At 29.9% G+C, this 15,707-nt stretch overlaps 1 protein-coding gene across 2 annotated transcripts; it reads right to left on the bottom strand.

Moving 5' to 3' along the window:
* Positions 1 to 483: 483 nt before the first annotated feature.
* LOC118054802 (uncharacterized) lies at positions 484 to 4,541 on the bottom strand. 2 transcript variants are annotated; one of them, XM_035066511.2, is made up of 4 exons: positions 4,020 to 4,541; positions 3,412 to 3,827; positions 2,903 to 2,968; positions 484 to 1,010 (listed from the first exon to the last, which is right to left on the bottom strand). In XM_035066511.2, exons 2-4 carry the CDS (start codon positions 3,583 to 3,585, stop codon positions 579 to 581), a joined length of 672 nt encoding a protein of 223 aa, XP_034922402.1. In that variant the 5' UTR covers positions 3,586 to 3,827; positions 4,020 to 4,541; the 3' UTR covers positions 484 to 578. The 2 variants fall into 2 exon arrangements, with proteins under 2 accessions (XP_034922402.1, XP_034922404.1); XM_035066513.2 differs by having other exon boundaries at positions 3,412 to 3,643.
* Between the last annotated feature and the right edge of the window lie 11,166 nt (positions 4,542 to 15,707).

The raw sequence follows: 15,707 nt of genomic DNA, 5'->3' as shown, positions 1-15,707 counted from the left end.
ATTTCTCATTAGTGGTTCGTATGGATTATCATTAGAGACCAGATAATTGGACGACTTGTGATTTGCAACAATCCAGTAGTTAAAGAATTATTCAAAGTTGGAGAAGATCAGATTTTCAAGTAATAAATCCCTAAAATATTCTAGATTTATCTAATAAGATTATAGAAACTTCCAAATATTATTTTAAATTTATTATTTTCACTGCGCCTATATGAATTACTGTAGCCCAACAAATCTAAATACTACCGCGTACAAATGTTATCGGAAAGGATGATATTGAATTTACAGATTAAAGCTTCATAAAACGAAACTGCCAGGTTGTTTTGTTTCTTTATTTTGTTTATCTCCTGTAATCATGCACATAAACATTGCTTTGTTAGCTGGGCGAGCTCCTGCTAATTAAGTTTTTGCTTAATGCGATAAGTGAAATTCTTTCATTCATAAGAAATATAAAAAAGGAAATGAATTTACATTACTAAGATAGATAGAATTGATCTTTCTCAATCTTGCATAACAAGCTGCTCTTCTTCTTTGCTTCCTCCTCATTCTTTAGCATGATCTGGTAAGAAAGATGATAACTAAAGTACATTGTCGCTACTGACAAAGATTACCCGAAACATGTCATACTTGACAACAAAAGAAAAGCGTTCAAGATAAGGTAGCATGGTCCTCCTGTAATCCAAATTTAGAATCCATGAATAGCAAAAACTCAGGGATTTCCATACATGAAGACATGCCACTCTAGGCTGCTGGACACTTTTGCAAGTCAAGCACACTCCAGAATTAGCACCTTCCATCTTGAGGAACTGAGACTTGAACAAAGCTAAGTTGGCATAGGAGAGGTCGTTGATATCGTCAGCTTCCGGCGATACTATCATGCTCATAGAAATCGTGTCTTCTGTGCAGAGTCTTGCAGCAGAGGAATCATCTCTTGACTCTCCAGCATACGCATCAAAAAAGCCATGTTCAATCAAGATAGCCATGCTTGATATGTTTGATAACATAGATACCTTGTGAAATGTTGCAGGAAATGACTAGAACATAGACAAATGAGGTGATGCCATCATCCTAAATGATAGCCAGCTGTGACTCAAGGCATGTACCCTTGAACACGATTGAAATTTCTACTAGAAAGAAGGGAAATGATACAATCACAATCACTGATGTTACTTGTACACAAGTGAACAACTATTTTAGTCTTAAAATGTTATAATTGGGCTAACATGTCCATAAATAGACAGAAAGTCCTATTATCCTCTTATTATTATTATGTTCTTTGACGAGGTTAGGCCATGGATAAATTCTGATTGTGCAGTTGATAGACTAGCATGGGTGCCTCTAAAGAATTTTGCCAGTTGTTGGCTGGAATGTTGGTTGCCTTTCAAAAACCTTACAAGGTCTTGGGAGGATTATTGGTTATGACAAAATGAGCTTAAGGTTTTCTTCTCTATATGCTTTGCGCCTTCTTATTGGCACCATGTCTGTGGAGGAACTACATACAGTAGTTAATTTATGATTGAATGGAGATGGGTCAATATTATGGAAATAGACTCGCTTCATTATCCAGATGTTGAGTCTATATCCTATACCATCGATACCTTCATAATACAACTCAATCAGGAAGACGATGACGAGTTAGAGTCTGCACGAGTTGATGTGGAGAGGAATAATCTAACTACTGTTGTTGATATGGAAAACTTTGAGTTGCTTCATAACTCTACACTGCATAAGCATAGGAATAATCTTTCGAATATGAGAGAATAAATTATGGGATATTCTATTGCTACCGTAACCAAGAACAACACAAACTCTTCTGAGTTCTGACTCTGTGGACTCAAAAGTGGATGCTTTTTAGGGATTGGGCCTTGGTCCTATGGACTCTCATAACCAAACGGCAGACTCCATGGGCAAGTGTTGCTAAACAAAGGAAAATATGCAAGGTGCAATGGAAGGAATTGTCTGAGAAAAGGCTAGAAGGGGTTTGGGAACAGGCTCGCTTTTGGAAACAAATAAAGCTATGTTATTCAAGTGGTGGTTATAGAGGATAAGCTCCTCACCTAAAGCTTGATTTTTACAGACCTATCTTTGAAAATGGTCTTCCTCTTATTAGCAAGTGATTAGCATGTGTTTGGCAACATACAAATCATTTCTTTCATACACCTGGTGCAGGTACTTTTGAAGCTCTGCGAGGTTCGTCAAGCTATATGGTGAGAAATGGACTGAATATTTCTTTTTGGAGTGATAGATGGTTAGGTAAGACTCCCTTGTAATTCATGTTTCCAAGATTACAAAAGGTTTCAAGTGCGCCAAAAACAACAATCTCAGAAATGGGATCATGGTTAAATGGCAATGGGGTGTGGAACTTACACTAGAGAAGGACTTTAAGAGTTTTTGAAATTGAGCAGGGAATGTCTTTAAATATGTTTCTTCAGAAGATGAAGCTAGATCAAACAAAATCATATTTGAAGGCAGGAATGAGAAGTTTACTATGAAATCTTGTAGCACTTTAATTGATAGAATAGAGTGTAGGCCTTTTCTTTAAATCTCCATCAGTTGTCTGCTTGGTTATAGAATTGTGAAGAACATTTCTCTTGCACAGGTAACATTATTTGAAGTTGGACAAATGCCAAAAGACAACTTTGACTGTTTGTTTGGTGTTTTGGTATCGCGTTGTAGGCCTTTTCTTTAATTTGTTATCTATCTCTCTTTTTTTCTCTATCTTTTTTATGTAAAAACTATATCTTTGCATGATAACTAACTATCCTCTGAATGACTAGCATGATTTTAATAATACCTTCAATTATTATATATATATATATATATATATATATATATATATATATATATATAAAATAATCCAACGTAAAAGAAAAGGAAAAGACAAAACAAAAATTCAACTTACTAGCTCTCCGGTTAACAACTCTTTGTTTTCGCAAGATTTCTTCATCCATGCTCCATACCATATGATCTGAAGTGCAAAATAAGGTATTTTTACACATTAAAGCGCGTGCAAACTTTCTAATTAAAATTCAGAAAGGAAAATTCACCACTTTTTTTTTCTATTGTGTGAATAAAAGCAATAACACTTGTGAAAATGTTAAAAGACAAAATTAGATTGACACAAGAAATTTATGCAAGATCATTTTAACTTTCCAAATGATGGCATTTAACCAGACTGATTATGTATCTCACCCAAGTGCTACCATGGAGAATATATCAATAAGAAAAAGCAACAACAAAGAAACAGCTGAAGTTATAACTTGTAACATTATTTCCAACTGGGAAAAGGCTATTGCATAACACCAGGGAGCAGCATTCAAAAGATCACCTAATTGATTAGTCCTTTCTTTCTTTCTTTTTTCATATGGAGATGTACTTTAATTGGTCAAGCAACACTTCGTAGTTTCTTACCATATTTCCATGGATGCTTTTGAATATGGAACTTTGAACACAACCAAGACTTTCAGTGCAAGCAGAGAAATGTTTTAGCGTCTCAACAAGCTCATCAACCACCGCAACTATTGGCCTGAAGATAAAAAAACTTATCTCCAAATTTCTGTTGTTGAAAGGCACAAAACATGCCATCCCTTTCCTTCTACAGTGTTTCTTTCTTTCTTTCTTTCTTTCTTTATTGTTCCTGTGTCTGGAATGAATCAAAAGGCGACAGTGTATATAAGCACTTGATTTCTTAAAAGAGGGCAGTATTAGCTGAAGGGCGCTTGGATAAGAAAGCGAGCCATGTTCTGTGTGGATCAGAAGACAGACGATGCTGATTTTGGTTTAAAAGAAACCTCAAATGGTCATGGCAATTGCCCTGGTCTTCGTTACTATAGAGAAAATTTACATGGGAGAAGAAAACTAATAAGAAATTGAGGGACTTTGGAAATAGACATCCCATCAGTCTTGCCTTTTGACCGTTTCCAGATCTTAAAAGATCAAATAAGACAGAAGAAATTTCAAACTTGTTAATGTGGTAAGAAATTGGACAAGGCTCCATGAACTTCTGAGAAATATCATACCATTTTTATTGTCGAGCTGCGAACCGATCGCATTCACTATCTGTGAGTCTTCTCTTCTAGTGGTAAACAACAAAATTTTGACCCGGAAACCTCGAAGAAACTGCGAAGCAAATGGTCAAGCACTCAAGGTAGAACTGGACTTCCATTCGAGGATTTGAATATTTAACTTGAATCCTAGGACAGGTGCAGTGAATCAAGACCATTGGAGATGACAGCACCAAAATCATGAAATCAAGGAATTGAAATTCCAGAATTTCTGATGAGGCTATCAAGCAAAAGCTCCATAAAAGACGCTAGTGGTATGGCGATCAATATATCAAAATAAGGTGTTCACATCTGACATCGGAAGTGAATTTCACATTAATAAGATGTGTATATTCAGTAATGGAGTATTACTCCTACTTTTCAAGAAAAACAAAAAAATGAACATGAAAATTAAAGTTGTGTAAGTTTGTGGACGAAGTCTTGGTTTGTTGGACATATATGGTAATACTTGCAAGGCAGAAAAGGCAGCACTTAATGGAAACGAAGCAAGTTTTATTGATGTAACACGAAGTAATGTTAATCTGAAGGCTTTTTTACCCTGCTCCGGAATTAAATTTAGTTTTCTTTTTACTTGTTCTAATTTTTTGTGCATACATTTTACTCATTTCAATGCAATTACACTCTTATTATTCTATCTTTTATTATTATTATTAATCTTTTATATATGTTTTATGTTTTACAATAATTTTGTGGGCAGCAAAACTATACAGGTACAAATTAGCAAAATAAAACTTTTTAAACGTAGCTTCAAGCAAAGGACTGAAAAAAACATATTAGAAGTAGTCATTAGAGCTAAGAAATGCAAATTCTAACTACATTAGGAATCCAACTTGAATAAAGATTCCTAATAGGATTTGAATTGGTCAAAGCAAATCTACTAGATTGGATCTCCATATACTCATTGGATCATATCTGGAGCTACAATAGAATTTTTCTATAATTTAAGTTAGGATGAAAACTATGCATCTCAAGTTTTTCATCTATATATAGTAGGCCTAGTAACTACATCTAAAAAAGAGAGAATGACATGTTTGAAGTTGGGTCTGAAATCTATTAGCAAACAAGCACGAGTTCAACCAATCTTTCCATGTTGGGATGATGACATGGCAGACCATTAATGATGTGGAAAGGGTCCAACGGGACCAAGAAACCTCTCTAGAAGGTCAAATCCAATGCACAAGTTATTATAGTGACACGACCAAAAGATTGATGTCTTCTCCCAAGTGCAGGAGTGTCGAAGTAATAAATAACCCGGCAAGACCGGGGTCGAACCACAGAGAGGTTAATTGTACAAATTATAAATAACAATACTACAACAACAACAACAACAACAACAATAATAATAATACAAAATAAAATAAACAAGAGGCGGTAATACCGGCCAAGTACTTCAGACAATAATAACAAGAATTTACAATAATAATAACAATAATAATAATAATACAAAATAAAATAAACAAGAGGCGGTAATACCGGCCAAGTACTTCAGACAATAAATAATCAGTACGTGGCGTTGTTATACCTGAGAATGATCTAAAGATCGGGTCACAGGTTTCCAGCCTATATACTGAATTTATGAAAAGATAAAAAAGATATATTATACAACAACAACAACAACAACAACAACAACAACAACAACAACAATAATAATAATAATAATAACAGTGATAATAATAATAATAATAATAATAATAATAATAAATAAAAAGAGGAGGAAGAAATTAATGAGAACTTTGAGATGGAAGATTAATGTAAGGATTAAACAATAATAAAAACAAATGTCAAGGTTAGAGGATCCACCAATGGTATTTCAAACAAGTATAATATAAACTCTTATTACTCAATTTGGAAACCACACACGAGGGAGGTTCCAATCAGATGATTTGTCATTAATAGCTCATTATAAATTATTAACATGATCATATTAATTATCTCATTTACATAACACCAAACTTTTAAATATTATCAGGAATTCATGATATTAACTTATGTTAACAACAAATCAAGTTCCTTTCATAACCCAGGTGTAGGTAATACCATACGGTTGGGCTATGATGTGCCAAGCATTTGTTGTACCAAGTGTTATACAACACAAATCTAGATTAACCATTTAACAAGCAAGGTATTAAGAATTAGTAAGATAAAAAGATAAGACATGTTAATATTAAACATTAAGGTTCATGTTGAGTTTATACCATACTTGTTCTTACACCATTAGTGTAACCTTTTCACCTTGACATAATAAACTTAGCCAAACATAATGAAGAAGAGAAACATTAATAAATAAAACAAGAACATAAATAAGATACAAGTTAATTAAGGAAAGGAAAGGAAATGAAAAGCATAAACAAGATATTAATGAAAGCAAAACTTAAGAATTACAAGAAAAAAATATAAAGAGAGAAATAAAGAGCATGAACTTGATCTGAACAACCAAGCCCCTAAATACATGGCAAATGCCTCCTTTTATAGGCCAAAATTCGGAATTATTGATTTGATGACTAATTGTTGAGTGGGTGGCCAACTTTTGACTTGGTGAAAATCCTTATCTTCTTGTCTTAATAAAACAAAAATGCTAGAATCAGAACTGGGTCCAGATGTCCAAATGAAAGTTCTAGGAAATTTCCTTAGCTTTCCAGGAAAAAAAAGATGAGGTCATTTGGACTTCTAGAACTCAAGATATGGGTTGAACACTGAACAGTGTCTGGGCTGCAGGACAGATTCGGACCTCTCCGTTGTTGCTATAATTTGGACTTGAAAATGGCCTTCTTAGATCTTGATGTCCAAATGAAAGTTGTAGGCCTATATCTTATCAAATCTCTGTAACAATTTCAGATCATTTGGATATCTAGAACTCGAGATATGATCCAATTACCGAACAGTGTTCCAGTTTGGATTGCACCAACGTCTCTTTTCTAAGCTTCACCCTTCTTTATCTTTAAAATTTTAGTAGTTTAATTCATCAATCAATCCTTTGATTTATGTGATATACCTGCATTTAAGATGAACATTTACCATATATTAGGGCATTTTATAGTATTAGACTTGTTATTATAAAACATGCTTTAGTTAAGGAGTTATTGATACTTTAAGTGCAAAATGATGATATAAACCCGTGATAAACATGCACTTTTAAGTACTAATCATATAGTCAAATTAATCTAATTAAAAATTAGTTATTAACTAAGAAACTTCTCTACTTCCTCAACTCTGTATATAACAAATCCTAACCTCTAAAAAAGAGAGATCAAATTTAGAACATAGAAGAAGGGAATGAGAGAATTTATTATTTTCATAATTATTATCTTTTTATCTTTTTCCTTTTCTAAATTTTTGATAAGCTTAGTTTTCAATTTTATAAGCTTAATACTCTTGAATTTAAATTATCATGAGGATTTGTACATGAATATCTTATATTTTTCTATGATTATACTTGATTTAAACTTAAATATCTTATCTTGATTGAGTAATTATGTTCAAATACTTATATCTATGTAGGATGATATCTTTACTTTCTATAATGTAAATAATTAATTTAAAGAGTTTAAATTTGCACCACTTGTCAACTCGTTAAATTTTTGGCACCATTGTTGGGGATGTTAATCCTTGTTTACTTGAATCAAGCTTGTATTTGTGTTTAGTTTAACTTACTTGGTACTTTAGCATATAGAAGAATGTTATTTTATTCCATGCAATGCATCTTCTACTTTTCAAACATGTATAATGAGTATATATTCATATTATGTATAAAGAACCATAGAGATTTATATGAATGATTTTACTGTTTATGGTATTTTTTATGCATATCTTGAAAACTTAAATCTTATTTTGAAAAGATGCATGGAAACTAACTTTGTTTTGAATTATAAAAACTGTCATTTTATGGTTGAACAATAGATAGTTTTAGGGCATGTAGTTTTTACTAGAGGTTTGGAAGTTGGTAAAGTTAAGATAGATACTATCTTGTCCTTGCTTTACCCCGCAAGTGTGCAGAAAGGTTGTTCTTTTCTTGGACATGCAAGTTTTTATCCGAGATTTATCAAAAAAATTTAAAAAATAGCATTGCATCTTTGCAAATTTGTGGCAAAGGATGCAAATTTCATGTCTGGTCAAAAAAATCTTTTTTTTTTCATTCACATTTGGAGCTCTTTCCTAGTAAGTTATGCTCTTGTTGGATTGGATCTTTTGTTGTTAATAATATCTTTAATTATGGTGCAATAGAAATTTAAAGTTAATAAACAAATAAAGTGATCAAAGTGAATAAGCAATGTTAAAGACCTTTTATATGAATGTTTTAAGGAAGGTACTGTGGCAGAGATTAATTTGACCAAACCTTAGACATGGACATAGAGTCTAGCAAAAGACAATAAACAAAGACACTTATTGGGAGGTAGCCCATTATACAAAAACAACAACAAAAATTCAGATTTGCTTCACTTTGCTTTTCTCTTTTATTTTTGTCTTCTTTTTATTTTTGGTGTTTATGCATGTTTTACCTAGTTTAGTTGAATTTTTCCATGTTTAGGTGTTTTTCCTTGGCATGTAAGATTTACTTTACTTTGGTGTGAGTGCTTCTTTTCTTTCCCTCAGGACGTCCTTTGCATGTGAGATTTATTTTATTTTGGTATGAGTGCTTCTTTTCTTTCCCCCAAGACGAGGCCTCAAATAGGGGGAAAATATCTTTATATATATGTCTAAAAATTATGTTGGATTTTCATTTCAAACACTAAATGTTAAATTTTATATTTTAATCTCCCAATGGTTGATAGGAATATATGTATTATAGGTTTGAACTAGTCGAGTTTAATGAAGGTATAAATTGAATAAATGAGTTTACTTGTAATATTTGAAGCTTAATTTGTTTAGTGATTGACTTTGAAAGTATGTCATGCTGACTTAGTATATGATTTTATTTTTTGTGAGCTTTTGAGCCTTCAACATGATTATTTGATAAGTGTTATTCATTCTCATGTATTTACAGAACTTACTTAATATCATGTAGAGACTATAGTTATATTACATGTGTATATGAATATGATAAGGGCATGTAAGAATTTAACCATTTGAACCTAAAAGGCCAACTTGAAGAAAAAGAGCCTTTGTTTATTGAGAGGTTTATGGTTAGGAGAAAGGTAGTTATGTGATGGAGTTTTGTTTTTAATTTGAGTGTGATCAGTTTTGGGTGAGTCAAGTATCAAGAAAAAAAGAAGTCAAAACATGATGATGATAGAATAAATAAAAGAAAATATTACCTTTGTGGGTTTAATGAAAATATACTATGGGAATTTGAAATAAAAATAAGCTAAGTATTTATGCTTTCATGATGATGAATTTAAGGGTTTTGATGATTATATGTTGTTGAGTTTGTCATTAATATACTCTATTAGATTCTTTGGTTAATAGTATTTTATTTACCTTTATCTTATCTCACCTTAACAACAGCCCCATTACAATCTTGAATAAAGATCTTTTGATTCATGTGTTGCATGCAATACCTAGTAGTGGAGATAATATTGAAGAGCAAATATAAGAAAGATCTTAATATTGAATGAATTTGAGTGAGAACACATATGCCATAAACATTTGAGTGTTAGAGTGTAAGCTAATGAGAGGACTTACTATTTTGGTATGACATGTATTTATTTAAGTCCTAAAGGCTAAGGAAGGTTTTAAATTTGCATTGTGAATAAAATCATGAATTTTTAGGTTTTAAATTCTTTTAACTCGTTTATTACCTATAATGCTTGTACCTTTTCATATTGTTAGGAGATTGGAAGTAAAATTGAATTCTTAGGTGGTTTTGACCCCTTTTTTTTAATTTGCTAGCTTTTATTTTGAATTATTAGTTTTTCTTTGTTTTTGAGTTTTGAGTCTTATTTTCAAAATCTATTGTCTTTGACTCTTTTTTCCTTGGTCGAGGACATGCAAGATCGAAGCAAGAGAGAATTTCATACACTCATATTATTCTATTTTTTAAGTACCTTATTTTTAGTTTTTATACATGTTTTATGTTTTACAATAGTTTACTTACCTTGTTTTGTGTTTAACGATGCTATTGAAACATAAAATGTAAAAATGAGCAAAATAAAATATTTTTAGCATAATTTCAAGTAAAGGATTAGAAAGAGCATATTGGGAGAAGTCATTAGAGCTAAGAAGTGCAAAGCCTAACTACATTATGAATCTAAATGGAGCAAGGAATCCTAGTGGGATTATGATTTGTCAAAACAAATCTATTAAATTAGGCCTCCATGTATTTTTTGGATCATATCTCAAGCTATTTATGGAAGTTTGTTACAATTCAAGCTGGGATGAAAAGTAGACACCTCAAGCTTTCCAACCATATATGTTAGCCCAGTAACTCGTCTAGAAAGAGAGAATGACATGTTTGAAATCAAGTCTGAAACCTACTAGCAAACTAGCATGAGTCCCATCAATAATTCTATGTTGGGATGATAACATGGTAACTCATTAATAACATGGAAATGGTGTTAAAAAAGAAAAAAGTAAAAAAAGAAGGGGATCGAGTTCATAACATAGAAGAAAGGGAATGAGAGATTTTATTATTTTTGTAATCATTTTCCTTTTCTAAATTTGCAACAAGCTTAGTTTTCAATTTTAATAGGTTAGTACTTTTAGATTTTAAATTATCATAAGGATTTAGGCTTAAAATTATTCTATATCTGATTGTGATACATGCATATGTTATATTTTTTATAATTATACTTGATGATTAATGACTAAAATTCTATATAATGTAGAACATATGTTTTTTTTTTTTTAATCTATTGCTAGTGATTAGTTTATGAGATAGTCTTAACTAATTAATTTAAGTAGTAGAAGTATCTAATTTTCAAAGCTATGTCTTTTTATTTGTTACTTGTAAAACTTAAGTCTTGATTAAATTAACTCCCCATGCATTTTTAATTATCATGAATCAATTGCACCAATCTTGATCTCAATGTTATCATATAATTAAATAATGCATACTTAATGAAGGTTGTTATGTGATAGGGTTAATTGATGCACTTATGTTAGATTAACTAAAAAGTAAGGATAGGTAGAAAAATTGTTGTTTTCATGGATAATTTATTTATGATCACAAATTAGATTAAAAAACATATATATTATTTCAGTTTTTCTCTTATTATTTAGAATTTATTTCTTTTGTTTAATTAGATTTCTAAGTTTTTTTAGTTAGTTTAAATTGTAGACAAAACTCTAATTTTAATTACTTTTATAATTGATGTATGTTTGAAATTAAAATCTATATTTGTACTTGATATGTTTTAATTTAAACTTAAATAACTTGTTTTGATTAAGTAATTAAGTTCTATTATTTGCATATTTATGAGAAGATATATTTACTTTGTATACTATAAATTATTAATTTTAAAGTTTTAAATTTATACGACTTTCAGTACTCGTCTGTTTCTTTAGTGATAGCCCAATGGTTTGGATTAATGGAACAATGGAACGTTAGATTTTTAAATAGAGGCGTATAGATTAGGCTTTTTACCATGTGCAACAATATGATAGAAGAGTGATAAGATACATATGCAATCTTCTATTAATCCAAAGACAATAAAATTAGGGTTTTTTTTTTTTTTTTTTTTTATAGACCTCCATATAGATTAGTTTGTTTATATGTTAGGCCACTCTCATTCCTGTAAATATTAATATGAAATTAGTTTATTTATAGACCCGTAATTAGCAAATAAGACAAATGATCCAATTCTTGTACTAGAGTTCACAATTTATGTCTTAGTAAAGCCTAGATGATGAATGATGGAGACTGTCAAATTGCTTGATTGCTAGCATACGTGGTAACTTGGGCCTTTTGTTTTTCTTAGAATAGTCTCGTCCCGTCATTTGCTATGATTTTTTTCAAGTTATTAGTAATTTTAGATGTTGTCTTTTAAGATCTATTTTATTATTCTTGAATTTCATTCCATGCAATTAAATTGAAAATTTTCCTCAAAATAATGATAAAGAAAATAACTAAAAAATACTATTAAGATGAGAAAAACATTTGTCTTTATCAAAATAGAAAGAATATTATGGAAAGTTTAATTTCATTGAACACGATTTCCAATCATTTTTCTCCAAACATAAATAATATAACATGAACACATTTCTATAGCATTCTAAGTAAAAAAAAAATATTCTAAGACTTTAAAAAATGAACAAGTTCCGTGATTTGTGATTTTTCGTTGGAAAAAAAAATAAAAAACTAAAGAAAATAAAAAAAATAAAAATAAAAATTATTGTTTTTTGTTATTGAATAACCTCTAAAGTAAATTTTGGTTATTACAGAAAGACAAAATAGACAAAAACAAACAAGAAGACGAAGATGTAATTGTATTTGGTAAAGGTGTAAAAGACAAAGTGACTATCTATGTGTCATGTTTGGTTGATGGTGGACAAGATAAGATAAAATATGAATAAATCTATTTTATTCTTAATATGTATTATCATAAAACTTACATATTTTTTTAAATAGATATTATTATTATTATTATTATTATTATTATTATGTTGATTTTTCACATCAGAAATAGTATTATAACCTTAGTTAAAAAATCTTTACTGACCCGGGACTTGAACCGATTCTTATTTAAAAAAAAACCAGAAAAAGGATCGACCTGACCTAACCTAGTCAATAGCCTAAGTTGATTTGGAGTAAAACCCAACTAAAAAATCTATTGATTTTTTTTTTTGTCAAAATGAAATCATTTTTATCTATTTTTTTAAGAAGAGATTATTAGATGTTAATCTCAGTTGACCCTCCCAACCTATAACTTGAGCCTTACCCAAGTTAACTCCCCAGTAAGGTTATAAAACAATGGTAATAATAACTTATATCATTTGATACGAATGAATGAGCACCACCAAATGATCCATTAGATATACTATTTGGACCTATTACAAGGTTTGAAACTAAGGGCATCCAAGAGGAATTGATTAGGTTGATTCTAGATATTTAGGTTAACAACTTGTAAATTTTTCAAACTAGACTTTTGTGTACTATTTAGGATGTATCTAAAGCTATAAGAGGAATTTTGCTAAGATTCTAGTTAAGCAAAAAAACATCTCAAGCCTTTTATCTATATATATTAGATCTAGTAATTCATCAAAAAGAGAGAACAACATGTTTACAAAAAAGCAATAAGTTGTTATACTTGTTTGCTATTTGTTTCATTATGATTTGTTAACTTCTTATTTAGCAATGATTTCTTTTCTATAAAGAAAGCATAGTTTGTAGCATATGAGATTATTTTGGCAAGGTTTTTCATATCATCAACTTGTGTTTATTTTTGTTTATGGATTTTCTCATTAGCAAGGTTTTCTTATCATTCAAAGACATTGAAGAAGGTTTTGAGCTTATTTTTCCTAACATAATGCTATATCAAAATGAAAGTTTACCAGAAATACCTAAAGGTCTTGTTTTATATATGATTAAAATTTTAGGTCAATCGAACATCAAGAAAGCCTTGCAATAAGATCTAAAAGCTAGTGTGAGATAATTGTATTAGTTTCTTAGTTGATTTAGATTTTTATTTTATTTATAACTCTTATTATTTTTGTAGCATTTTTTAGGACCATTTTTTTACCTTTTATAAATATGTTTATTTAGCTTGTATTTAGGTTTTTAAAAATATTAATAAAAAATGGATTGATTATTTGAAAATAAAACTTTTGTATAAGAATTCGCTCTTACTCTTAGTTCCTTATGGAACTATTTTAAATTATCAAAGAATTAACAAAATTTCATGACATATTCTATATTTCTTGTTTGTGTATTAATTATAAGTGTTGGGTGGTATAAACCCCTGCGTAAAAGTATGATCACGGGTAGTAAGGTTCATGTGAGTAATGGAAGTTTAGGATGAAATGAAATGGATAAATGATAAAGATAATAATAATTTTGATATTTAATAGGGAGAATGACTTCCATAAATAAATTTAAAGGTATTATTGAAATTGAAATGAGAATTACAAATTTTAGGTTAAAATTTGTAACAACAGTGAAACCAGTAATGTGTTTCGATGGATAAAATAATAACAAGATTAAGAAAACAATCTCAAGGAAATAGTATGGTCATAAAGAATAAACTATAAGAAAGTGATACATAAAGGAAAATTAATGTTGTGAGCACCGGTCAAAAATTAGTAACATTAATGCAAACCAGTAAAAGGTTTATAAATAAAATAAATAGTGAAAAGGCTAAATAAATATATTTTGTAATAAAGAAATGTTCTTAGGGATTTATTAGAATAATTGGTATGATTTATACAAGGATCAAACAAGAAAATTCAGATTTTTAGCATAAAATAACCTACCAACTAGTTTTACACAATCGCATATAACTTTTAATCAAATTGATGAATCGAGCTATAATTTTACATGAAGTCTATTAACATGTTTTCCAATCTTATGTTAAAATTTCAAGTCAATAAAAGTTTTTTAAGGGCTCCTAATTGAAGCAGAAAACTAGGTAGTCTATGTGAGAAATTTAAAAATGCATAAATGAGTAACAAAGTTGTAAATAAATTGAATAGTGCCACCCATTTCCTCACTAAGAGTTTTCTCTTGTAAAATTAAGTGATTTTCTCATAGGTTTTGTGAGATTAATGTGTGTTTATGATGATTATAAAGAGACACTTTTAGAATGAATTTGAAGATGAAATCAAAACAAGAAAGTGTGGTAGAGAGATAAAGCTTGGAACTATGTAGGATAAAGCTAAAATGAAAGAGATGGCCAAGAAAAACACATGAAACTTGTTACAAATACCTTGGGTAAGTGGAATTTGACAATTGATTCTTTTTGTGTTGATGGATATATAGTGTCATAACCTCTTTTTTGGTTATTCTTCAAATTCACCTTTTTCTTTCCAAATAAAAATCAAAAAATAAAATAAAAACTAACATTTTAACAAAAGAAAGCTGAGAGGATTTTACATGAAGAAAAAAAATCAAGCTACAATTTTGGATGAAATTAGAAGCCTAATTGTACCCCTATTTGACCCAAAACTAGAGAGACAATGCAAATTCAAGGTCAAGTTACATGATTATTGGACGAATCTGCATAAAAATTAAATCCAAGAATATAAATAGATTTTTAATAAACCAATTTAATTTAATTAGGGGCCAAATTAAAGTTTCATTATGTTTAAAAATTAATTTTGGTCTAATTAAAGGATTTAATTAGGTGTAATGACTTAATTATAGTTTAAATCGGTCAAATTAATTTTATTAGGGTAATTGGTGAAAAATTAAGTTTAATGGCCTAATTTAGGCTTAATTAAGAAGATTGAATTTTAGAAAACTAAATTTAATTTTTACCAAGTCAATTGATTCGAATTTGGGGTAAAATTACAAGAAAATCAAAGTTTTGGAGTCAATTAAAGGCTAAATTGAAGAAATTCGCAGCCAACGACCATTTTAAAAAGGCGTCAAACTCTAAGGACCTAATTGGCTGAAATCATGGGTGAAATCGAATAGATTTAAAAGTTTAATGGTCAATTAGTTGTTAAATTGAAGAAATCTGAAACTAATGACCAAAATGAAAAAGACACTAAAATTGCACAAAATTGATAGTTTGAAACCAATCAATGGTGTAATTGAGAGATTTCACAAAT

Source organism: Populus alba, chromosome 11, assembly GCF_005239225.2.
Source record: "Populus alba chromosome 11, ASM523922v2, whole genome shotgun sequence".
In the NCBI taxonomy this organism is placed as follows: domain Eukaryota; kingdom Viridiplantae; phylum Streptophyta; class Magnoliopsida; order Malpighiales; family Salicaceae; genus Populus; species Populus alba.
This window is presented reverse-complemented; position numbering and strand designations above follow the sequence as displayed.

Bases quoted from the DNA above. Each gene is read 5' to 3' on its own strand.
- LOC118054802 (XM_035066511.2), bottom strand. From the start codon at position 3,585: ATGGCATGTTTTGTGCCTTTCAACAACAGAAATTTGGAGATAAGTTTT. The intron at 2,969-3,411 runs GTAAGAAACTAC...TTTGCACTTCAG, and splicing joins AAAGCATCCATGGAAATATG to ATCATATGGTATGGAGCATG. The intron at 1,011-2,902 runs GTAAGTTGAATT...ACATTTCACAAG, and splicing joins AGTTGTTAACCGGAGAGCTA to GTATCTATGTTATCAAACAT.